Here is a 26443-nt window from a genome sequence, read left to right on the forward strand (position 1 = left end):
AAGGTTGAGAAACACTGCCCTACCTTGTTTTCTGCTAAGTGAATGTTTGCTGACCACTATGCCCCTTATAGTAGCTATTTTGTGAGAACATTCACACAATGCTCTAAAATTTCAGATATGACCAGCCACCAAAAGCATAAACAGATGATGCAACTTAACTACTTTTCAATGTCAACATACTCTCAGTTTGTGAGTATCCAATATAGATATCCAGTAAAGTGGTGTACAATCTTTTTTTCTTGGTTCCCTGAAATAAAGTCTGCTTTTCAATCTGCATTTTGTTTAATTTTTTTAAAAAGATGCTATATTCATTGTGACTTCAAAATCATTGCCAGCAAGTCCTCCAAATGAAACGCCATGACTACAGTCCAACAAGTGCTTTTGCATGCATGGAAATCAGACTTCGTAGGGTTTTTTCCCCCCAAGTTGACTGAAAGGCAATTGGTGTGTTAGTAAGAAAGGAATGAAAAGGAAATGGATAAAAATGAACAAAGAAACAAAAATATCCTACTTAGTATACTGAATAATGATACACTTTTCTGGATAAAAGTATACTGCATTACAAACTATTTGGGAACCTTTTGAAATCCTTGGAATACTCGTGGAGTATTTTCTGAATCTGGGCTCATGTTTATGAAAGAACAGCTAGACTGAGGTAAATGCATTTAAATGCATCTTTTGTTGTCTCAGTATGTACTTTATAGATACTAAGAGTACATAAAATGTTTTTTTTCAGAATGAAACAATTGCTTTGGGTTCAAAACAGGATGTCCCCACCATTCTGGGAGTATTTTGCACTCAAAACAGCTGTGTTTCAAGTCTGAGACAGGGGTTCTGAGCACAGGCTGGATCCATTTCGAACCAGAGACACTTCCAGGCTGTTTAGAACAAACTGTTTCAAGTCCAAAACGACTGTTTCAAATCTGAAATGTTTTGTGCACACTTAAATATGTCAGCTACTGCAAAATACGCAGCATAGCTGCTTTCTTTGTAATTAAATGAACTGCATCTAGACAGGGGTATTATCTCCTCTGTATTCAATGCAAGAGGTCTGCAGTCTTTTGGACCAGCTATTTTCACCTCTAACTGTACCACTGGTCCTTACTATAGGTTAATGATAGCATTTACAGTGCAAGAAGCTAAAAACAAATAGGAAACAATGATAACACAAGCTACCATTGCATTTTTTGTATACTCCTGATGATCAGTCTTAGATACACAGCATATTCATTGCAGAGAAAGGACTATCTTGACTCAAGTCTAAGACCGTAGAAAATAAACATATATTAAATATGGATGGTAATGACATCTGTAAAACTGCATTTAGAGCCATTCATTTGCCACAGGACATAAAACAGCTTCCCCCTGGAAAGTATTTCCAGGTTTTATTGTAATATTTAGAACAGCTTATAGCATAAATTGTCAGTAGTTCTTCAGAGAATGATCTGGCATAAATAAGATTCTAAAGAGAAGGAACCCTCACACATACACAATCTCTGAGTCTGTATAATCAGAATTCAATACTGTACAATAGAAATGCAATACTTCTACTGATTAGGAGAGATTCTTCAGTTGAACTTTTTGGGGCAGAGTGTGTATTTTGTTTTTGAAATCTACATATTTGAAGATATAGACATTCAGAACTGATTGTCAGGAAACATAGGAAAATATTGGGTTGATCTTGAGTTTCCAACTACTCTGTTTAAATTCTAAAAGTTTGGGGCATAGTCTCTCCCCTCCCCTCCCAGATAAGAAGAGTACAATTTATACTGGCATCTCCTGGGTAGGACAGAGTTGGTGTTTCGAGAATAAGCTTTCCTTCTTTTCTTCCTTAACTTCTAAGGAAGGTTTAAAGTGGTTTTAAAGTGAGATTAGCACAACTCATAAAGTGCTATTAATTGCAATGGCTATAACCTAGGCAACCTTATACCCTACAGCAGTTTTTACCTTAACCTTCCCCATCAGCTTCAGCCAGAAGCTGAATGATCAGAAGTCAGGAATGGTGGGAGTTGGAATGATACACAATCTTGCCATTTCAGAGCAGGGCTGTTTTTAAATTAGGCAACAGCTGGTTCTAGTCCCTCTTTTTGTCCCCTCTCTCTCATTCACAATGTAACTGCAACACTTTGCCTAAGTGCACATGAATTCCTTTAATCAAAGAGAATGAATCCACTCCCATTCTCCTACTTACCCCAGTAAGCATAGCTTACACATAGCTACAACATGTGCTCCCTCCTCCTAATACAACAGTTACTAGAAGAGGAGCTCTTATCCAACCTAATAAAAGTGTGATTAGTCAGAGCTGCACAGTGCGCTTATCTCCCCTCCAGCAAGAAGTAGGAAAGATTAAGAAATCACAGCACTCAAGCTATCTGGATCACCAGGCTCAGATTGCACCAGGAACAAGACTGATATCCATCCAGAAGAGCCACAGAAACAACCAGGCCTCACGAGCCTGACTGAACCAGTTAGATATCACCCATTTCAGGAGCACCAGTTAGCATCTGTTCCTAAAAACCAACAATGAGAGTAGCCTACTGAATTTATGTCCTGCTTAGAGGCTTTTCCCCAAAGTCTTTGGTCTGCCACTATATGAAAAAGGAGGTTGAATTTGTTGATCCAGCAATACTGAATCCACTGTAAACTCATACTTATGGAACAAAAAGGGGGAAAATTAGGAAAAAGGACCAGGCTACACAGCTGAGTTTGGGATTTTGTTTCATAATTGGAAAACCTGGAACACACACCTGGTGGGCTAAAGTGCCACCAAAGGTTTTTCCCTTTGAGTTCTGACCAGTGTGACTTTCTTCTGAGAGTGTTAAGCTATTCAGCTACTAAGAACAAGTGAAGCCACAATTTAATGGGAAAAGGAAGGCAAATTACATGGGCATCTATGCTGGAAAAACTCTGCTAAAATGCTATGTTGCTTTTCACAGTGTGATTGAAGGAAGGCTATGCTTTAAAAAATGCTTTCTTCCTTCCCAACCTGCATGTGAGTGAGATCTGCAACTTGTTCTCCAACACAGAGACCCTGTCAGATATTGGGGAGAAAAGCAGAGAGAAAATATGAAATACATAATTTAGAGCCCCAACATTCCTTCCTACTGACACCTTCCCTTCTATTTTCACTCCAGGAAAGGAATTGCTGGAAGTGTGCTAATAAAATTCACAGGAGATACAAGGGGAGGAGAAATTGGTGTGTAGCTCTATTTGACTAAGGGGAAACATATTAAAGCAGACCAAGAATGGCTCTGATTCATTGCTATTTGCCAGTGGTAACACACCTTCCCTTCACTGTACTTCATAAAGAAGATCAGTTGTCAAAATAACAAAGCATGCTGAGGAACCTTCCATACTACACGTTCAGAACCAGGATAATTCAATTTCCCCCAAATCTTTTCATGAATTTGCATTTCACTGCCCCTTCATTAGGAGGAGTTAAAATTGTGCTGAAATAAATATTAGCATAATGCCCAAGGACACAATTTTCTTACCTAGCTGGGAACACTTGGCAGAAAATACGTTGAATTTAAAATGGCAGAATAACTCATTAGGAAATATGCAGTAGCCATGGCAAGATTTACTACAAATATGCTAGAACTGGCTTTTAAAATTAATATTATGCTACAATGCTTGGTTTAATTAGCTTTCTTCTTCATTTACAAAGCATATCCGTCTCATTTATGAACTTAAGTTTCTCTTCCCTTCCTTGTAAACCTATTTAATTAAAGTTTTAACAACTGTATAAGGTTTGGGAACAGTAGAATGATCTTTATAACTTCAGACCCTTCTCCATATTCTTATTCTGAGTCCGTATTACGCTGGCAAAAAGCCAGCGGTGCAGATCGTAATGTGCCAAAATTAAGACATACTTTTCTGCCAGACCACCTCGCATGTTGCATCCCATCTCTGATATTTTGCCAGTACTTTCATTTTGAACCATAAAGACAACTTCATTGGTGCAGAAATTATGATTAACTCACTTAGATGCCTAAACTATCTTCTTGGGTACATAAAAGGTCACCTTTTCTTTTAGCATACACTGATGTCTAATCTGTGTATTGATTGCCTTGTTCACCAATTCATTCCATTTTTAAAAAATAACTTATTAGCCTCTAACAATAGGTCACTGAGCTTTGACTTTCACTTACAGAAAATTCTATTAAAATCTCTTTCACTTGCATGTATCACTTGTTCTTCGTGGCATAAAGGAAGATTTAGCCGTAATTTATTTTTTGCTACATGTAAAATGGAAAGCTTCTATCTGAAATGCTGTTTGGAATATATTAGGAACCTCAAAATTGAGTTTTATTTCATTTCATTGGCTTTATTTAGCCTGTCCTGTATAAAGGTTATAAGTGTGATGATACAACGTATCTGCAAAAGTTGTGACTGAAATGGCATACAGTTATTTAAAACTCCATCTGTCAAACTGAAAATAAATTCTTAGAAATGCTTAAGTTCTCCTAATGTGCTTCACAGAGCTTTTAACTTTATAACATTGCTATTGCTAGATACCGTAGTATGGTGGTGTTTTTTATTCTGTTGTTTATGTAGTGGTTTATTGCTTTTAATGGAGTTATTGTCAACCACCTGGAGGAAGGTGTTCTATAGAATTGGCAGGTAAATAAATAAATAATGTCCTTCACCACCACCACCTCTATATTTTTTAAAAATATATATTTTGGTTTTGTGGGAAAAAAAAATATCAGGAAAGAGAAATGTTCAACTGACAGAACATTTTTCCAGGTGTCCCTTCCCTTTTTATCACAGAGATTATAAGTAAAGGAGTCATTTATTTGCTTGACTTGATGTTACCCAGTTTCTTTCTGTGGATAAATTGTAGAATAGCTTTCCTGATGTGGAGTCTTCCATAAAACTTGCTAGCAAGGTCCAAAAATGCGCTAACTGGGATGATGGTATCTGTAGCCAAACATTCTGGCTGGGAATTCTAGAAGTTATAATAAAACACACCTGATGGACACTAGGTTGGGAAGATTTCTTTGCAGCCTGGATCAAAAAGGAAATGGGAGAGAAAAAGAGACAGAGACAGTGAGAAAGAAAGGAGTATAGAACAGTGACTGTATGAAATAGTTCTCTCCTCACTGTCTCCACACACACAAGAACACACAGAGATCTACATATAGATTTGAATAATCATTCTACAACTTTTATGATGTAGTTTCTCAAGGTGAGAAGGTATGAACAACGCTGAAAACAATACGAGCAAAGTCCCAGGATGAGTATTCAATTTTTCACTAATTAAGTAACTCTCCCAGGAAAAGATGGAGAGGTTATTGCTGAAGGAAATATCAAACTAATTTAACAGGTACATCTCTGGATATTGTAGTCCTTCTGGGGTATATGAATAATTGCTTTCCATTTGGAGACAGGGTAAGTTTTCATGAGCACCTTTACAAAGTATTATATACATATTGCTAAGAGGAATAAGAGCACACATAGACAAGTGGTGGAAACAACATACTTTCCTACCTTCCTTCCCCATCACATGCCTCTGCAAGAATTCAGGAAAATCTCAACACCATAACAATAAAACTGACAGCGAAATTGAAATCTCTTTGCTAATCAAAGCATGGTGCTTAAACAAACTTTTCTGAATGGTCTTAACTGTGTTTTTCAAACTTGGCAACTTTAAGATGTGTGGACTTCAATTCCCAGAATTTTCCAGCCAGCATGCTGCATTCTGAACCAATTGTACCTTCTGGACAGATGGTCTTCAAGAGCAGCCCCATGTAGAAAGTATTGCAATGGTCCAATCAAAAGGTGATTAGAGCATGAGTGACAGTGAGTAGAGCTTCCCAATACAGGAGAAAGCACAACTAGCACACAAAGGCTTTCCTGGGTCAGCTACCACCTACTCCTCAAGCAAGAGGTGTGAATCCAGGAGATCTCCCCAGATTGCACACTAGGTATGACTGGGGAAGTGCAGCCCTATCCAGAGCTAAGGATGGAAAATCTCCAGCTCAAGGATTGGAGGGGCCTAAAACCCACAGCCACCTGGTCTTGGCAGGATTGAGCCAAAGTCTGCTTTTTCTATCCAGACTCTCACAGCTGCAGGCACTGGGACAGAACCGTGACAACTTCACTTCTTCAGCCAAGGGCAGAGATATATAATTATGTATCTTCAGGACATTGGTGATACTGCACCCCATACTGATAGATGACTTCCCTTAGTGGCTGCATGTAGATGTTGAAAAGAAGTGAAGGGAGGACAGAGCCTGAGACAGCCCACGAACAAGGTATCTAGGCCTAGACCAGTCCACCCCCAACACCAACTGGAACTGGCTATGGAGGAAGGAAGAGAACCACTGTAATACAGTGCCCCCCACTCCCAGCCCCCTAAGCCAGACCAGAAGGGTAACATGGTTGATTGTTTTAAAGCCACTGAGGAATCAAGGAAGGCCATGAGGAATCAAGGAAGGCCACTTCTCCCATCCTGAGCCCACCAGATGTCATCAACAAGCTCCACCAAAGCTACTATCTCCCAGCCTGAATTCTGACCAAAAAGGGTCCAGATAATCTGCTTCCTCCAGGACCCTTTGGAATTGTAGTAATATCACCCTCTCAACAACCTTTCCCAGAAAGGAGTTTGGAAACAGTATGGAAGTTGTCCAAATACATAGGAACCAGTGATGGCTTCTTGAGGAGGAAGTGGACCAACATCTCTTTCAGAACCAGAAGAAGCATTCCTTTTCTTAAGGAAGCATTAACTACCACCTCAGTCCACCTAGAAACTGCCTCCCTGAAGGTTTTAACCAACCAGGAAGGTTATGGATCTAAAACACAGGTGGTCAGACCTACAGCTTCAAAGACCCTGCCCACTTCCTCAGGATTAACAGGTTCAAATTCCTTCCTAGATAACAGCACAAGACTATGCTTCAGTCACCTCCATAGGAGGTGAAGGCAAGTGTTTGTCCACCAAATGTTGAGAATATTCTTCACAGCAGCCCTGGAGAGGTTCCTGGTCCTTCCCTACCCAGGAGGGAGCAAGTCACCTGAAACAAGGCTTCCAGCTGACACTTAGATGATGCAAAAAGAGTTGAGAAATAAGCATGTTTTCCCCAGTCCCTTATCACTACAAGGTGTTTGGTCAGGATTGCTTTACATGTCTCTTTTGCTGTTCCATTGTCTGGAGGTCCTCTGTAAACCAGAGGATCCATCAGGGTCTCTGTGCAGGCATGCAGGTGCAATCCAATCCACAGCTGCAAGGAAAAACCTAACTGGCTTATCTTATTAATAAGGGTTGGAAGATAACATCTATTCAGTTAATTCATAGCATATGGATTTCCTTTCTTCCCATCTCTCTATGACCCTATGGCCTCTCAAAAACTATCTCTGAGAGTTGGAAAGACCTTGAAAAGTATGTGGCATATTCCTCAGATGGCTGAAGCATGAACAGGAAAACCTGGCTAGTGGGTGTCCATACATGAATGAAAGCTGTTAACTTTTGACTAAAGGCAGTATTGGCAGGACATATTTAACATGCACCCTGCTTCTAATCATAGTCTAAACTTCCCCCTTGAAATAACTCTGTTCCTCCAGGGATTAAAAGAAGCATCCTGACTCCTGCTTACATAATGCCAGTAATCTCCTATTCACAGATGGTTGAAGTAAACAGTTCAAATCCAGCACATGCACACACACTCAAAAGGGTTATAGACGGGATGGAATCCAACAGCAGTGAGGGACTAAGTGGGGCAGAAGACAGAGCCAAGCAAGTATCACCATGGGCACAGCCAAGAGACCATCAGGGATGGGACAAACTGAATTTTATTTTCTATTCATTGTTTCCTACTTACAACTCTTGACTATAAATCCTACTTTATTTGCAGTATTATTTTATTGCAACTACAATATTGTATAGAAACAATCCTCCCCCATAATACTGCACCATTGACCCTGATTATAAGCTTACCAAGAAGAAGAAAAAAATAAAGCAGTGGCATTTGGCCCAGAAATACAAATTGCTTACAGAAAAGAAAAGGCTGTTTAACCCAGGAGTTCTGCACAAAGCAAATATAATGCCAATTTTTTCCTTCATTTCCTTCTCCCACCATTCTTCCTAATCACTCAGTCATACCATCAGAGTGATGAAGATACACAGGAATTCATACTTTCACTCTACACAATCAGCTCTGCTCTGCTCTGCTTTCTTTGAACAGAAATAGAAATCCTGTTGACAGAAACATGATCTTGTCCCATTATCTGGGATGAGTTTGACCCTGTTACTTCTGAGAAAATAGACAGGATCTTTGGGCTGATGAACCAGACTACCTTTGCATTAGATCCATGTCCCTCTTAGCTGGTGAAGGCCACCTAGGTGGTAATGTGCAGTTGGGGCCTGGGTGACAATATTGGCTTGACGAGAAGGTGGCACCCTCTCCTCAAAAAGTCTTCAACCTGACTGAACTGGGCAATTTTGTAGGAAAAGTTGTCGAGAAGGTAATCAAGTTACAACTTCAGAGTATTCTGGAAGATGCAGATTATCTAAACTAATTTCAGTCTGGTTTCAGACCAGTTTGATAGTACTGAGACAGCACTGGTTGTACTTGTAGTGTAGCCATCCTTCTTCTACTTGATCTCTTGGTGGCTTTTGATATCATTGACCACGGTATCCAGCTTGTCATCTATGGACATCAGGAATGTGAGACATGGAATTCCAGTGGCTCTCCTTCTTACTCTGTGGCTGATTCTAGTTGGTGTTGATACAAAGTAATGGATCGAGCTGAAGGCCGAATCTTGAAGGGTGCTTCAGGGGTCAACACTCTCATCCCTCCTGTTTAGCATCTGCATCTACAGTGGCTGCTGAGTGAGGTCATCTGTCAGTTTGAGATCAGCATATTGATGATACCCAGTTATACATCTGGAGTCTGGGCTGACCTGGGGATGCAGAAGAGGTTTTATTCCAGTGTTGGAAGACTGTGTATGTCTGGATGGAGAGAAACTGGCTTAGATTTAACCCTGACCAAATTGAGTGGCTGTGGATATTTGGACTCCTGAGTATGGAGTGGCTTAAGCCTATATGAAGATGGAGATTTAAGGAAATGTCTAAGGCACCCCCATAATTCACATGAAGATAAAAGAGGGAGGAAGGACACATATTCAGATTTGCAAAGTTCTGTTTTTATAGCCATTCTAATAAAGTAGTTTACAAGTAGGCCTATGCGGCATCTGTTTCTTGATCTTGTCTACCTTGTTGGGCAGACACTTCCTACTTCAGAGCTAGTGTGCAATTTTGGGATCTTCACAGCCCACAGCTCCTGCTTCATCAGCAAGTGGAGCTGTGGCCAGGAAGACCTTTGCACAAGTTCATCTGACGCCTTCTTACCCCCATATCCATTTGGTATATTCTGACAGAGTTGGCATGCTCTGGCACTTATTGACTAAACAGTGTCATCTAGTGGGACCAAGGAAGTGGGTTTATAATAGGTATCATTCTTTATAATGATATATGTTCTTTGGAACAGCATTCCCCCTGAGATTTTTACTGCCCCCATCCTGACCTTATTTAAATTAGTCCTCAAGATCTGGCTCTTTCCCCAGGCCTGGAGTCGTGTGTGTGACAGAACCCCAAGCAGTGCTTTGATTGCTAGTTGACGTTGTTTCTCCAGATTTTTTCCATGCTAGGTTATGCACTATCTCTATAGTTGCATTCTGTAGACTGCCCAGAGTTGTGAAAGACTGGGGTGACCTATACAATCAATTAATCCATCAATAGTCAGGGAGGCTGTGGAGCCTGAAAATATGTTCCTCCTCTACTTGGACTCTCAGTAATTGAGCTGACTCTGCACATGTACTATGCTTCTGTTTCATGGAGCTTCCCCTCTGCTGCCCATTTCACTGTTTTTCCTGCTGTCTGCATTTGGTAGGTTGTGGTTTGTCAAAGAGAAGAGGCAGTGGTGAAGTCTTTTGAGGAGAGGGTGCCACCTTCTCTCTCAAAGAAGCCAATATTGTCACCCAGACCCCAACTGCATACTTGTGTAATTTAAGGAGGCATCCAGAAGATCTAATACTTTCATCCTTCTATCTAACCTTTCTTTCTTCCCCTCTTCCTTGTCTGCTCCCCACCTATTCTCATGCCACTTCACTTCCAATTTTTCCCATAGCAACTCTGTGGAGTAATTGGGAGATTGTGACTGGCCCAAGGATACCTCTATCTGAAGCTGGATTTGAATGTGGGTCTCTTCAATCTTAATGTACACAGTGCAAAATATTTTTCAAACCGTAAGAATGCAGCATGCTTAAATAATCTGGCTACCATGCAGTTGACAAGGTAACAGCATAAGAAAGTATGAATTTAAAATTCACAGTAACACTCGACAATGGAATTGCTTCTGGTAAACCAAGAGAAACTACTGCATGCTATCTTGCTCTGAACCAATTACAGTTGTATTATATAGTTCATCTTATTTTACTGCATATCAGAAGTTTTAGCTTAATGGTAAGAGACTGGAATTTATTTAGTCAGTGTCTTTTGTAAATGCCCGAGCAGAAAATATGTAATTCATAACCAGCTGGCTATCACATCCAAAATATGTACTGCAGTTTCACCTCACAATTTATTTTGCCAAGACAATGAGACAACCACAGTCAATTTTGTAATAACGAAAAAGGTAATAATAATTTGTACTCTAATGTAATCCCATAACCACTAAGGTGATATATTTTAAAAAGTATATTAGTTCTGTTTCCGTTTGTATCATTCAGACCCTAATTTAAAGAACCTTTCAGGGAGTCACTACAGAAACAGCAATTTTTAAAATGAACGATTTGTAATTGATGTTTCTGCCAATATATTTTTGCCACAGAACACCTCAGAATCATAGCCTATTCATCTTCATGGAAACCTATATTACAAACTTCTTTAATGTCCATCACATATAAGCACTGACTCCATTGTGCTTACACTAAGTAGCCTTGAACAAGTCTCTCTTTCCTTTCTCATTTCCCAATCTTGGCTCACATGTTGTTTCACTACAACTCCCATCGTCCCTGGTGAATACAATCATTGATAAGTACAATGAACCTACAATCCAGCAATTTTTAAGGGCCCTACATTGATGAAAGTTTTGTAAGCTAAAATTCCACTCCAATATAAAGAGCTAATTTCTGACAGGGTTGGCATTCTCTGGGTCCCTTCGATTAAACCGTGTCATCTATTGGAATGCAGAAAGCACGTCTTCTCTGTCACAGTGTTTGCCTTCTGGAATAAGGCCCCCCAATATCTGTACAGGTAGTCCTCAAGTTACAATGGCGACTGGGACCAGAATTTAAGCAATGCGACCGTAAAGTGTGACGTCACATGACTGCACTGCTTAGTGATGGCAGTTCCTGAGTCCGCGTTGCCATTGTTAGGCGAGGATCGCGGGCTGTTAACCAAACACCTCCTTGCAACTTCCTACCAGCTTCCAATAACCAAAGTCAGTGGGGATATTGCAAGTCCCAGGAGGTTTGCAAGCAGGCTGGCAGGCAGGTAAGTGGCTGCTGCCAGGAGGGGGATGGTGTGCAAGGGTGCACGAGTAGCAGAGGAGATATGGTGTAATCTTAGCAAGGCTGAGAAAGGGTGTGTGAGTGGCTGGGGAGCAGTGATGCAAGCAGGGGAAGCTTACCTGAGCAACTTGCAACCTTCCCTGCTGGCTTCCCCATTGACTTACACTGCAACTATCTTAAGTGCGAGTTGGTTGCCAAGAGCCCAGATCATGATCACGTGACTGTGGGGGTGCTGGGACGGCCAGAACTTCAAGGACCGGTTGTAACCAACCAACCTGCTGTCATAACTTTGAATGGTCACTGAATGAATGGTCATTAACCGAAGACTATAGGTAGTCCTCAACTTACAACCACAATTGGGATCAGAATTTCCATTGCTAAGCAATGCAGCCATTAGGCAAAACATCATGTGACTGCATCTCTTAGCAATGGCCATCCTGGCACTCCCCGTTTCCATCATTAAACAAATTCCACTGGTCATTATCCAAAGACATGTCTTGCTTGCTACCATGCAGTTGCTGAGGAAGGATGAAGCTTGTCTAAAATATTCTAGCATGAAAGTAATGTTTTCCCTGGTATTGTGGCACAAAATGTCTACTATATTTGGGTTTATGATAATGATGATCTGTCACCAAGTCAGTGTCAACTCTTAGTAACCACATAGTCAGATTTTCTCTAGTGTTCTCCCCACCTACCTGAAATTGACTTTATGGTTGCTGCTGGTTGTCCTTTCAATCTCCTTTCCTCTTTCCCAGTAGTATAGAATTCTCAAATTCTTTGCATAAAGTTTCCAAAATATGATAATTTGAGCTTTCTCATTTGTGCTTTGAGTGAAAACTCTGTACTGATTTGTTCTATGATATTTATTTGCTACCTAGAGTTTTCTCCAAAACTATAGCTCAAAAGCATCTATAGTCTTTCTACATTGCTTCTTCAAAGTCCAACTCTCATTTCCCCAGAACATCACAGAGAAAAACATTGCCTGCATAATTCTGATCTGTGATTAATTGCTAACCCTGGGAGGAAAAGGATAGACTGAAGGGCTTGGCCCCGTAAGAGGTAGCAGCCAAATGTGTGAGATGGCTGGGCCCATCAGAATCAACTCTTAAAGGTTAATCCAGTAGAAAGTCACCAGACTGGTGAAAGAAGAATAAAGTGGCTGAAGAGTGGATATCTGAAAGAGTGGGGATAAAGTGAGGGCAAGTTTACCAGTAGCTGCCAAACAGGCAGGTCAGCACCAGAATAGGAATGAAAGGGCAAAAAAGGACTGAGAAACTTGGCTGGGGCCTTCAGTGCAATAGCTTTCAGAAATGCAGGCTTTTTTTTCAGTGACCTCCCAATCTTGCAGTTTGAGATAATGGTATTCCTATGGCAAGCACCCAAGCAAGACTGACTCTGACCTATCAAAAAAGAATGGCAAATCCTGGATGAAGGTGTGTTTGGAAGGTGACAATGTGTGAAAGGGGAAAGCATGATAGGAAACCCTCCAACATCTGGCTTGATACTACTCCACATCAAACTGCATGGGAACAACAACACTTCCTGGTCTCATTGCTGAGAGACAGTAACATAGGGCTAGGGGCAGTTCTAATGGCAACATATTTTCCTACTGATTCAGGAATGGGAGAAAAGTCCCTTAATGTGGCTATGAGGAATTGTCCTTAGATTGCATATTCCTGAAAGGGCCTTTGGCACTTTTGGCTTATATTACACTTGTTTTAATTGGCCAGTTTCTTTCTTTCTTTTTTTAAACTTCTCTACCTTTATATTCTTAATAATTCATATATTAGCTTGGGGGAATCTAGAAGAAACTGAGAAGCTAGGCTATATCGTGATGAAATAAAGCTTCCTTCTTGAAGCAGAGTGATTGCTGAAAAGTCAACTCCATTTTTAATGCGTGTTTCTTTCCTTACGTGAATGGAAATTTGTTTTTCCTCTACACTGCTTGATTAGCCATGAATATATACTGCTCTGATTTAAGGAGGTGAAAATCCACAGTTCTGTACCTCTAACACATCCTTCCAAACATTACAAATAAAAATGGTAATTCCCTTTCCACTTCTGTCACTTTGAAGCAAGAGGCAGTAGCTGACATTCGCAAATCATTTCACTGGCCCTCACTGATTAACTGTATTCACTTTATCCATTATATTTTTTATTATACCTGTTTATATTTTTCAATCTAAAGCTGCTTAAATTCACCCAAGCAGTTTACAACATTGTAATATTGCTAATTAATAAACTGATGCGGGACCGTTACATCTCTTTGTGAACTGATTCAGTCATGTCAGTGTTTAACAACTGCACCATTTTCTAAATAATTATATGTTTTATTGAAAGCCCTTATGTTGCTCCTTAGCCATAACTTGAAAAGCAGCTTACAAGGATCCTTTCCCCTCTTAGATGGATCTGTATTCTAAATGACTGCATTTCTTGATTTCAATAGAAATTACTAATGTTCTAAATAAAAGAAATAATAAGAACTTGAATTGAATGAAAGTACACATTCTGATCTGTGATATAAAACACTGTACAATATAAAAAACTGCACATGCGCTTATATTGCTTTAAGCCAGTAAATAAGCATCATGCCAATGTAAGCAATTTGTTTCCCATTTTGCTCCCCACAGTTCTTTTGGAGTGGGGGGGGGAGAGGTAAATAAACCCCAAACTCAAAGCTTCATTTTATGCGCTAACTCATAATTATGGTTAAAGAAGCCTAGATTTGTAGAAGAATAATAATCCTGGCCTAAAGTTGACTTACAGTTCTCAATTGTTGGGAGCAATTAATTACAACTCAGTGCTCACATATAAGACAAAGTTAGTCTTTCCTAGTTTTTTACCCACTTCTGTGAAGAAAGGGGCAACGGAGCAATGTGGAAATAAACAGGCTGCATGCCCAAATATACAATTCCATCATGGTTTATTAAGTCAGGATCCTTGTTTCAAAAATGAAGCAACTATGACTTTGAGACTGATGGATATCTTTGCCTAGCTATTCCTTCCTCATTAAAGTAAAGAAGGTATAGCACTGGTATCTATGTTAATAATACATATCCACAAGTGACAGAAAATGATGGTTGTCTGGGATACCACTCAAATCCTACTAAAAAGGTGCTAGAATACTCTTATAATAGTTAGAGGTGACAATGTACAATACTTACTTGATGATGTCCCCTTCAAGAGCAATCACTCGTTTAATGATCTTCTGTTCCGGGTTTCTTGGAGAACTGGGTGAAAAAAAGGGAGGGGGAGATTATTCAGTAATGTTCTCATTGTTTTAAGAAAATGAAGATAAAAACCAGCCTGAGAATGAGGACTGTGCAAGTTGTTAGAAGCTATGGTGTTCTGCCTGATGCAGCATCCATCACTGCAGAAGTGAAGCCATTGCTATCACTCTCATTTCAATCTACTTTGCAGGAAAGGGCTGAGTGCCAGAAAAAATAACTAAATTCGGAGACCAGGGTAATTTATTCTCTTGCTGCTGCAAAATAAATGCAGAAAATATTCACTAGTGATCAAATTAGTGCCATGTTATAGATAATGCTGAGATGGATTCAGATATTTAAAGATGAATTTACTACTAAATGCCAACACAGTAGCATAGATAAACATTTATGTCAGTCATTTATTTTAGAAAGTAAATGGAAAATGAGATGAAAATTACACCATCTGATGAAGACAACTCTCTCCTAAAAGCATTTTTTAAAAAATGAAGAGAGCTCCATACCACTGGGAAGGAACATAATTTAAAAAGATAGGATAGTGACAGCAGTTACAAGACACTCCACTCAGTTAAAAAGAAAGGCTACAGAATCTGCTTTGTTTATCCAACAGCTTCCTGTGTTACTGATTGTATAATATAATGGTCAGAAATTGTACAGGTAGTCTTTGTTTAGCAACCATTTGCAGTTACAACAGCCAGTCCTTGCATATGCGACCTTCACAGGTCTGTAAAGCAAAGGAAATCTGAATAAAGATCAAAAGCATAGTCGCAATTTCACTTAGAGATCACTTCGCTTAATGAGTGCGTTGCCAGTCCCAACTGTGGTCACTAAATGAGGACTACCTGTATGTAGCTTGTGCTGTTAAACTGGCATTCTTTATTTATTTTTTTATTTATCAAATTTATATAACTGCCTATCTCACAAGAAGTGACTCTGGGCGGTGTGCAATAATCAAGTAAAAAACAACACATATATAAAACAAGAATTTAAAAATATAAAAAGTCAACATTAAAAATTAAAAGTAATTAAAATTAAAAGTATATAAACCCTCGGCAGAGACAGAGTGAGTATATCCACCTCAATAGTGGAGCTATTTAAACAAGTCTCCAGTTCCCAGGAACCCAGGCCTGGTGACATAACCAGGTCTTAAGGGATTTCTGGAACATCAAGAGGGATGGAGCTAACCTAATTTTGGGGTGGGGGAGAGAATGTTCCCTAAGGCGGACACCAGAGTAGAGAAGGCAGATAATCTTTTGCTTGATAATATCTAGAAAGTCCTGATAATTACAATACCATATTCAGCACAATATTAAGCAAGCAACAGAATTGCCCAAGACTCCATCTTGGTCCAGAAAGACAGTTAACAAATATTTTAAGGAAATACAAAATATTTTATTATACACACACACACACACTGTATATATATATAGTTATATTTCAAGGTGCTTCATAGAGTTCAGTGGGACTTACATATATGGAACTGTGGCTCTTACTATGTATACAGACATTTGCATACCACTCTTGAATTAAAATCTTCTGGGAGATTTATTATCACCAACTATACATATAACAAAACCAGTTAAAAGTAGTTATAAAATAACCACAGTAGGGAAGAAATGCATCTGAAATCCAAAATGCAAGTAGATGCATCTGGTGAGTTTTGCCACAAAATCTACCATGTAATACTAGTGTTTCCTAAACCATGGTTCTACAAGCATTTCCAAAAGTCTTAGACACCTCATTTTTCCTTTTCTTTTCAACATATCTTTCCCAAAAGTGGATTTTTGGAACTTAACTCCACTACATAAAGTACTGAAATAGACTAAATGTTACACCAACTCTAAGATTTATTAACTTTGCAAATCTCATTCCGGACAATGATGATATTTGATATCACATCATCTATACATCCATACATTCCATTAAAATTTGTAATATATAATTAATATTTATTTTAATACTCTTCCCTTCTGTTTTAAAGAAACAGGTATGTGCCTCATTCAAAACATTGTCTCCTACTGGATCATTAAGAATTTATTTTGCTGTACAAGCAATACAGAACTGGAAACAGTGCAGTATTTGTTAGCTTAGATGGAAGTCTAAGTATCTCAATACATGGGAACACATCTGGCTTTCTGGGATCAGTCCTTTAGAAAATGCCATCTTACCAATCATGGTTATATCTCAATTGGCACTTGGCCATGTACATATTAACAAGAGATGAAAATGGTTCTTTCGTAGAGGACAATGTTATATGACAAATTACTGACAAATCTTACTTTTAGGGTAGTAAATAAACCTCAGGAAGTTGTCAGTGTAATTGGAAATTCCCACTTAAAATTATGTTGCTATACCAAAAAAAGTATAACATTATTAAACTAATTTATGAAGAAGTCCGATGTTTCTTAAATCTTAGGTCCAGATGATAGTTGCCAAGCTCTCCATAAGGCCTCAATGATTATATCATTATCTAGTATGTATGTACTGTATGTATGTATGTTATGTGTGAAATGTATTTGAATGCCACTGAAATCAAAAATGACTTTTGGTTGCCCACATTATTACTATTACTATTGTTTCTGTTCACTTTATATTAAATTATAGAATTCTCACTGATTTTTTAAAAATCCTACTATAACTTACCTACACAGAGTAGTATTTATGTTTAATTTATTCTGTGCCATCAAGTTGTTTTCGACTCCTAGGAACCATATAGACAGATCTTCTTCCATGACAATCTATCCCTAATGTGTTCTTTCAGGTCTCCCAACAGTGCACTCATGGCCACTATAACTGAGTCCAGCCATCTTGCTGCTGGTGCTGTTTGTTGTCCTGTTCTTCTCTTTTCTTCCACCTTTCCCAGCATTACAGCCTTTTCCAGAGAGCTGGGTCTTTGTATAATGTGTCTGAAGTTGGATAATTTGAACCTGGTCCTTAGTGCCTTGAGTGAGAACTCTGGGTAGATTCGTTCGATGATCCATCAGTTTGTTTTCTCAGCTGTCCATGGTATACTCAGGAATCTTCCCCAACACCAAAGTTCCAAGATGTCAACGCTCTTCCTATCCTGCTTCTTAAAAGTCCAACGTTCGCTTCCGTACAGTGTCATAGGGAATACCATGGCTTGCACAATTCTGATCTTTATAGGTATAGACACATCCTGGCATTTGAATATCTTTTCCAAGGCCTTCATGACAGCTAGTATGCAACGTATTTCTTGACTGTTCTTTTACTTTTGATGATTGATCCTAAAAGGCAGAAGCAAGCTATCTATCTATCTATCTATCTATCTATCTATCTATCTATCTATCTATCTATCTATCTATTTTATAGCTGAGGAGAGAGTTTCCATGTAATCTGGCAACCCAAAAAAGAGGAGATGAAATTTGTCAAAGATTTTGGTGATGCTAACATCTTGGTGAAGTAAAAGTTGCTACCACTAGTGGGGAACTCTCCTGTTATGATCATTTTACTCTTGCGTCTCTGTTTTGATTAGAGCTTCTGAGGAGATAGCTCTCCTGAAGGATTCACAAAATGTGTTATTTAATTGTGTAAGTACTTACAGTATTTGATGCTTTCTTCTTGTTACAAGAGAAAATAAATTGGAGGATCAAATTGGTTTTCTTCATTTCACTTAGACATTCACACACTTTTAGCAAAACTGCTTTTAGCCCACTTTATGTAGTGGTAATTGTACCAATGTAAACAGCCTCACATTTTAATTCCATCCTTTCACAATTATACCATTGTTCTTCATTTAAGAAGTTTTCACAAGTTTTGTTTTTAACTGATCCATCAAAAGGACTTCTATTTAATTAGTGAGGTGGGTGTTTTGTTTTTTGGTTATTTACCAACTGACCCTAAAGTTTAATTCTCATCCATTCAAAATAATCAGAGTACCCTTAAATAAACATCTTGTAGAAATAATCAAAATGTAATTGTTTTCTGTTAATAATGACGCATACTTGATAGAAAGAAAACAATGAGAGAAAACTCTGTAAATTTATCTAACAACTTAATAATACCTTCCTAGAAAGTTCTTTTAACTCTACTCTAATATTTTCACTACTCTAATATGTCACATAGCTAAAAACTATTTTCAAGTAGTTTATCATCAGACTTGACAGAAAACTAGGAAGGAGCACTGAAGGATCAGCAAAAGCCTTAGGAGTCTATTAGATAAAAGCCTTAGACGTGCTGTTAAAACGAATAGTTTGATTTCTTATAAAGCAGCACAACAATTGTATATTCAAGTCCCCCGAAGGGAGGAGATGGGCAGGGACAAACTGGATAAATAAATAAATAAATTTACATAAAATGCCAACTGCGATATTACTATTTTTACCATACATATTCATTAGTTGATGGACCGGCAGGCTGCTTCATTACTGATAATCTGGAATCATCTTCAATTCTAGCTTACTGCTTCAGCTTTCAAGAGCAAATCCTATGCAATCTTGCAATCTATCCTTAATAAGACTGGACATCTAAGTTTTTTATCCAATTACTGCTTTTATCCACTACTTCTGAAAGTCATCCTGGCAGCTAAAAATACAAAATTGCACCAGCATTGCTGACATGGATTTGAAGCATGAGCAGGCTGTATCTTGAATCAGAGTTTAAACACTATATGCCCATCTATCTGAAATGGGGAACTTGTCACCCATCAAATGTTGTCCAGCTACAATTGCTAGCATCCTTCATCGTTACTCATGATGGCTAGGCTGCTGGGAGCTGGAGGCCAGAGGCTCTTTATGCTGCCATCAGGCACAGAAGAGAAATGACAAACTCTGTTGTAGTAGACCTACCTAAGAGCTGAATTTCATATAAATAAACTGAGGAAGACCACTCTTCCCATATGCAGGTTACCATTCCAGAAAAGCCCATTAATATGTTATTAACATTATACTTCTGTCTTAGTTATCTGATTTTTACTTTCTCATTCTTTTCTTCATTTATAAAACCTTATGTTTTAATCACATACTCTTTTCTTTAACGGAATTTATTAGAACTACAGTAATGAAAGGTAATATAAGTAATACAAGCTAAAAAGAGAAAGAAAAAAGAGAAAAAGAAAGAGAATAAAATGTGCAAGAAAGCAGAGAAAGAGAAAAGAGAGAGAAAAACCCCAAGAAAGCAACTTCTCACCCTCATCATGACAAGTATAAATTATCTCTTCACCTTCTCTTAATTAACAGATATAAAACTCTTCCTCCCATAACTCAACTCTTAACTATGGGCCAGTCCAATAGGCAATGTCTTTTCCAGTCCAGATGTCAGCAAGTCCAGAAAGAACCACCCAAAATAACATGTCCCATTTTAATCCTGATCAAATATGCCAACTTTATGTTCCTTCCTTTTGCATAAAAAAATCTTGCTCTTGAATCCATTCAAATTGATTATTGACCCTTGTCTCGAATTTCTTCAAAACTTTAACAAGCCTCTTTTGTAAGTAAGCAAGAAGAAATTATTCCATTTGCTCCCTGGGATTGGCATTTTTATTTCCTTCTTAATTTTAAAAGCCTCATCCAATTTTTTTTTAAAAAAAATATATATATCCACTGACAAATTCTTGTTCATGTTGTTCTGTACAATCTTGTAAGATAAGGTTTGTTCCAAATCTTTTTCTGTAATAGCTTCTTCTAGGAACAGACTGTTCAGACATTTACACTGCTGACATTGTTAATTCAAAGTCCCAGCACAATTCCTCAAAAATATATCTGAACACCATTCTAAATTGCTTGCTTGCTTGCTTATTTATTTATTTATTTATCAAATTTGTCACCACCCATCTCCTCTGACCGGAGGGACTCTGAGAGGTTTACAATACAGAACAATAAATATACAATAAAATTCTAATAAAATCCCACTAAAACAATTTCTTAACTACCCCAGCTCATAAGATCCAGATGGCTGTGATCTCCTTCAGTCATTATGTAGGAGGGGCACTTCAAGGCACTAACCAACCCCAAGTATGTCAATTCTCCTCCCTGCCCCAAGCCCAGTGGCAGAGCCAGGTCTTCAACTTCCTCTGGAAGGCTAGGAGCAATGGGGCTAATCTCACCTCCAGGGGCAAGATGTTCCAAAGGGCGGGCACTACTGCCGAGAAGGCCCGCCTCCTGGGCCCCGCCAAATGGAATTCTGTTATCGACAGGGTCCGTAGCATGCCCTCTGTGGGGTTTCCTCCAGAATCCTCTGGAGTTGTAATGCCACCACTTTCTCAACCACTTTCCCCAAAAAGGGAAGGTGGGAGACTAGACAAAAATTATCCAGTACAGTAGGGTCCAGCGATGGTTTCTTGAGGAGGGGTTGTACCAGCACCTCCTTAAAGGCAGCTGGAAACACCCCCTCCCTCAAGGATATATTAACCATCGCCTGGACCCAACCACATGTCACCTCCCGAGCTGCTTTCACCAGCCAGGAGGGTCATGGATCTAATTGGCAGGTGGTGGCATTTACTGTCCGGAGGATCCTGTCCACTTCCTCGGGTCCAACAGGATCAAACTGTTCCCAGATAACATGGTAAGTACGATCCCTTGGTATCTCCACAGATCCTGCCTCAGGCTTGGAGTCTAACGTGGAGCGGATCCAAGCGATTTTGTCTTGCAGATGCTCCGAAAACTCCTCTGCACTGCCCGGTAGGTGGGTCACTGCACCCACCTTCCGCAAAAGGTATTGAGTGATTTTAAATAGGGCCGCTGGGTGGTATTCTGCAGATGCAATAAGAGCAGAGAAATATTTATGCTTTGCCTCCTTTATTGCCACCAGATAGGCCTTAATAGCGGCTCTAGCCAGTGTTTGGTTGGATTCGGTCTTCGTCTTCCTCCAGCAGCGCTCTAGAAGTCTCTTAATCCTCTTCAAAAACCTCAGCTCCTCCGTAAACCACGGGGACTATTGAGTATGATGAGGCAAGAGAGGTCACACAGGTGCAATCCTGTCCAAGGCCCCAGCTGCCTCCCTATTCCAGGCGGCGGCCAGGGCCTCCCCTGGACCGTGCAGCAGATCCCCGGGTATAACCCCCAGCTCCCTCTGAAACCCTACTGGGTCCATCAGTCATCGGGAGCGGACCAATCAAATGGGTCCTGCCTCCCTGTGGAGAGGGGCAGCATAAGAGAATCTCAAGGCCACCAGGGCATGATCTGACCATGACAACGGGGATAGCTGTAACTCTTCCCTCAGGTCACATCACCACTGCTCCGACAAGAAAACTAAATCTGGGGTGAGGCCACTGTCTCGAGTTGGGTTGCGAATAATCTGAGTCAGGCCCATGGCTGCCATGGTAGCCATGAATTCCCAAGCTGCCTCAGAGGCCCGCCCCAGGAAAGGCAGGTTGAAGTCCCCCAGAACCATAAGCTTGGGGAACTCCACCACCAACCCTGAGACGGCCTCCAGCAGCTCAGGCAGGGAGGTTGCCACGCAGCAAGGAGGCTGGTGCAGCAGCAACACTCCCAACTGCTCTCATGCACCCAACTTGAAAAACAGGGTCTCACAACCGGCCACTTGTGGGGCAGGGCCCCTGAAGGCCACCAGAGACTCCCAGATGACAACTGCCACCCCTCCCTCCCTGCCCTGGTGTCTCGGCTGGTGTCATGCCATAAACCCAGCCGGGCACATTTCCGAAAGGGCACCCCCCCCTTCAGGGCCCAGCCAGGTTTCAGTAATACATGCCAGGTCTGCCCCCCCCCTCAGTAATCAAGTCACTTATGAGGGGGGCTTTGTTGTTAACAGACTTGGCATTGAGTAGCAACAGCCAGAGACCAGGGCCCCTATGGGTCTGCTGACCGGGGCCTGGGTCTGAGCCCAGAAGGCCGGAACACGCCACCGGTAACAAACACCGGGGGTGTCTTCCCTGAAGATGGCCCGCCCTCTGGCTCCCGCCATAACGTCCCCTACCCGTCACCACCTCAATAGTATGACCCGCTCTGCAGCCCTCAGAGACTCCAAATCCACCTAGCCCCACTCCAGCAGTTCCAGAGTCTCCCGCTTGGAATAGAGGTCCCTCCATCCATTCACACACCCTCACACATACAAAGTTATCCACAGGGCAATGGCAAGCCCTCTGGCGCACCAGCTCGCACTCTTGGTGCCATCTGGGTCCAGCCATCACCCACCCATTCATTCTTCAATCACACTGCTCTCTGTTTGGCCTCTCTCACCAGTAGGCCAGGGGCATCTCATTTGCTCCAATATTGTGAGACTTACCCAAAAATAATTTTTCCTTCCCACAAAAATGCATTTATTCTTTAAAATTAATTTCAAAGTCTTAATATCCAAAATCAAATATTCCAACATTTTCTGAGCCCTTAATCCATTTAAAGCTTTTTATAGCCAAAGCCTTGTCTTGTTTTTTGCTGTTTATTTTAAATTCCTAAAGCTTATAAAGATACAGTTCAATTTTCTTATATTAAGGATTGAAGGCACACACCTGTGTTTCCAGCATTGTCATGTTGAAGGTGTCTAACTTCTTTAAAGCAGTTTATAGACAATTTCTGAAGGTGGTTAGCAAAGAAAGTGCATGCCTTTTGAAGGCTCCGGCTGTGGCAATAATGACAAATTCCTTCATCTCCAGGTCCTCCCACCCTCTGGAGACCACTGCCTTGCAGCCTCCTCAGGAGAAGCAACCATGTGGAGCACAGCCTGGGAAATCTCTCATCCGCTCTTTCTCCAGAGAGGGTCAGAGGAGCCGATCTTCTAATCAGCTCCTTATTCTTAGCTACAATTGTTGGCTCCAGTTTTCGTGGAGCTGTCTTCAGTCCACTATGTTTCTGAGGAAGTTCAATCACATTCTAATAACTACCAAGAGCATTTCATGTTTGGGAGTCTGAAAATAGGATCTTACTAAACCTTCCACTTACCAGCACTCACTGAGGTCTAGCTATAGATTTGCACTTAGTAAGGGAAGGCCACTGATTTATATTAACTGCCAAATGGGATTTAGAAAATAAAATCAAATATGAAAGGAGCCTATTTCCTGCTGGGCATGCAGTCTTCCATTAGGAGGCAGAGTAACCCAGAACTCCTAGATAATAGACAGATTAGATAGACTTAATATGAAGCAAATGAAATTACATTTTCCAGGAAACTTCAGTATTTTACAATATAATCTTCAAAGAACTTATTTTTCTGTTCCATAATGAGTCAGTCTAAATTATGACATCATAAAAAAATGTTTGGTTTCAAAGGGCGTATAACTTACAGAGATAAATGCAAGGAGCAAACTGATGCAGGCTCATTACAGTACCCTAAATTATTCAATGCAATTTAAAGACCGAGTATAACCAAAAGGGAATATTTCATCATATTGTAGAAACTATCATGATATTCAAGATTAGTCAGAAACAATCCAGTCTACATGGATTATAAACAACACAAAAATATAAACAACATATAAACATATAAAAATACAAACAACACAAAACTTGCAAAATAACAAAATCATGGCAAAATGTTCTGCTCCTATTCTTTAAGGACTACTAGTGTCTTTTGGAAGCAGAGCAATACTCTTTTAGCTTACAGGCTTCTAGATGTCTGGGATAACCCATAAATAAATGTTTTATATACATGCTTTTTAACTTAAGCCAAAAGAAATCAGAATACATAATGGGAGAAAGCAGCATATGATCAGATTTAATAACATAGCAATTGTCATTGCCCAGTATCTAGGAAGCTCAAATGTCAGTTATTCCTAAAGATATGATACTCTTGTCTTTTGGGCTAGGCTTTCTTCTTTGGATCCTGCATTAATTCATAACACCCCCAATAATTGTCACTACTTTCTAACTCTAATAATATATTTCAGTTTCTTCTAAGGAACAGCAATACCTCAGCAGCGTTTTCCATTCTGCCTACTGCTTATCCAACTCTTACTAACTAGGAGAAGACAGCTCCTACAGAAAAGGAAAGCTCTTGCTTTTACAGCTGACTACAACATTTGAGAAGAGGGGGGCTCCAGACAGCTTTGAAATGCTGTCTATTGGTTCTAGCCACTGCTTGAAATGACTATTTGCCTTCTAACAGAAGGATTGTTCTCCAAGTTTCTGACTTGCAATATTGACTTGAACTCTGTACTCTCATTCAATTCCTGTTGGCAGCCTTTTGATACATAGGTTCATCTAAGTCTTTGCCTTAAGCAGATGCTGGATTTTGTAAAAGAGCAATAGTAAGCCACAGGTACTTATGAATTGATCCAGTACTTTTCTGTAACAAAATATTCTTGGCTCTTACCATTTTTGCTATTTATACACTTGGTAATTTTCTGCGAGGCCTAGTTCAAGAACGACATAGGATCAATCCAGCCAAGTTCAGTTCTTTATTTGCTTACCCTGTATAGATAGAATCTTGTCAGACTAAACCTGTACTATTCTAACGTAATGGATATACCTTGGGAGATTCTAGTATATAGCTAATCTGAATCTTTACTTCTTCCCACAGTCTAACTCCAGGCAGCACTGTCTCTTCCCACCCCCCCTTGGAATGTGCTCCATCCTTCCTGAGGGCCAAATGCATTACTGTAATTCATTACATTTTCATAGTTACCTTTTAGAAAAGTATCAAGTAAATAAGCATTCTGTACACCAGACATGATGAAAGATACTATGAGCAATGGAAAGGTCAGTTGCCTTAACATTCCATCTGGTTTCTCCATTAAAAGATGAAGTCTTACTGAATGCAGCTCCAATGACCCACATCTGCCACTTGTCCATGTTATATAAATAATAATTTTATTTCATTAAGAAAGAAATTATACCAACTGGCTTAGTGCTTCAGTAGTGCCTGATAAATGCAACATTTCCATTGCATAAAATTATGTTTTAATTGGTTTTAACAACACTAAACACTATTTTGTCATGGTGCAAACTCATGAATTTCATTCCATTATGAGGTATTCCAATGATTTTTTAAAATTTACTTAAGATGTCCAAACATTTTGAAGTAATTTTTATAAAATGAAACAAGTACAGTCCAGAATGTAAACGCTACACCCTGAAATAGAATTCAGCTAGGCTTTAGCATATCATCCAAACCTGAATATCTAGACAAGTGGACAATATTTTGAATTAATATAATGAAACACCAGACAAAAGGTACAACTGCTTCAATTAAGTTGAAAGTCAATTGAGTGTCTGGTATATATTACTAATACATCAGTCCTTAGATCTATAATTTACTTCTCTGTGTTTCTTTCATTTTACCTGCTCGTAGAAAAGGCCATACAGCTGAAATCAAGACACAACTGATTTGTACAGTTTGAAAGCCCAGGATACAACTAAGAAAAGCAAATACCAAGTAGAACAAACTTCCAGCAGAGGACACATTGAAACTGAGATTCTTAATTATATTATCTTGTGGGTTACTCCTTGAATCATTAAGTGAAATGTCTCAGTGCCTTAAGCATGTTAATTAACCCAACTCTACCTTTGGCAAGTGGCTACATTTTCCATATAGTTTTCATTTTCTTCAAGAGATGAAGGGTTATTTTCAAATCTGTTTCTCAATGGAGAATTAATAAAAAGAGAACAGGAATGAACCATCTTTTCATTGGTTCAGATAATACTCTACCATAACATTTAGTTTTAGCAATCTAAAACAAAATGACATGTCCTGCTTGCATAAACCGAGACAGACAATTCCCATAGGCAGTTTAGGATAGCTGTGATTAACATCCGTATCTTTATATCTAGTGGGGTAGGTACAATTCACAGAATGTA

General features: G+C 39.6%; 1 protein-coding gene across 1 annotated transcript in view; it reads right to left on the bottom strand.

Annotated features, from left to right (window-relative positions):
- Window positions 1-26443, bottom strand: part of IMMP2L (inner mitochondrial membrane peptidase subunit 2) — a 463417-nt gene that overhangs the window by 144496 nt on the left and 292478 nt on the right. The window contains exon 4 of the mRNA XM_063309432.1: window positions 14676-14741. Coding sequence (XP_063165502.1) covers window positions 14676-14741 — 66 coding nt within the window. The remainder of the gene's footprint in view (window positions 1-14675; window positions 14742-26443) is intronic.

The sequence above is a fragment of the Candoia aspera genome, chromosome 7 (assembly GCF_035149785.1).
Source record: "Candoia aspera isolate rCanAsp1 chromosome 7, rCanAsp1.hap2, whole genome shotgun sequence".
Classification (NCBI taxonomy): Eukaryota; Metazoa; Chordata; class Lepidosauria; order Squamata; family Boidae; genus Candoia; species Candoia aspera.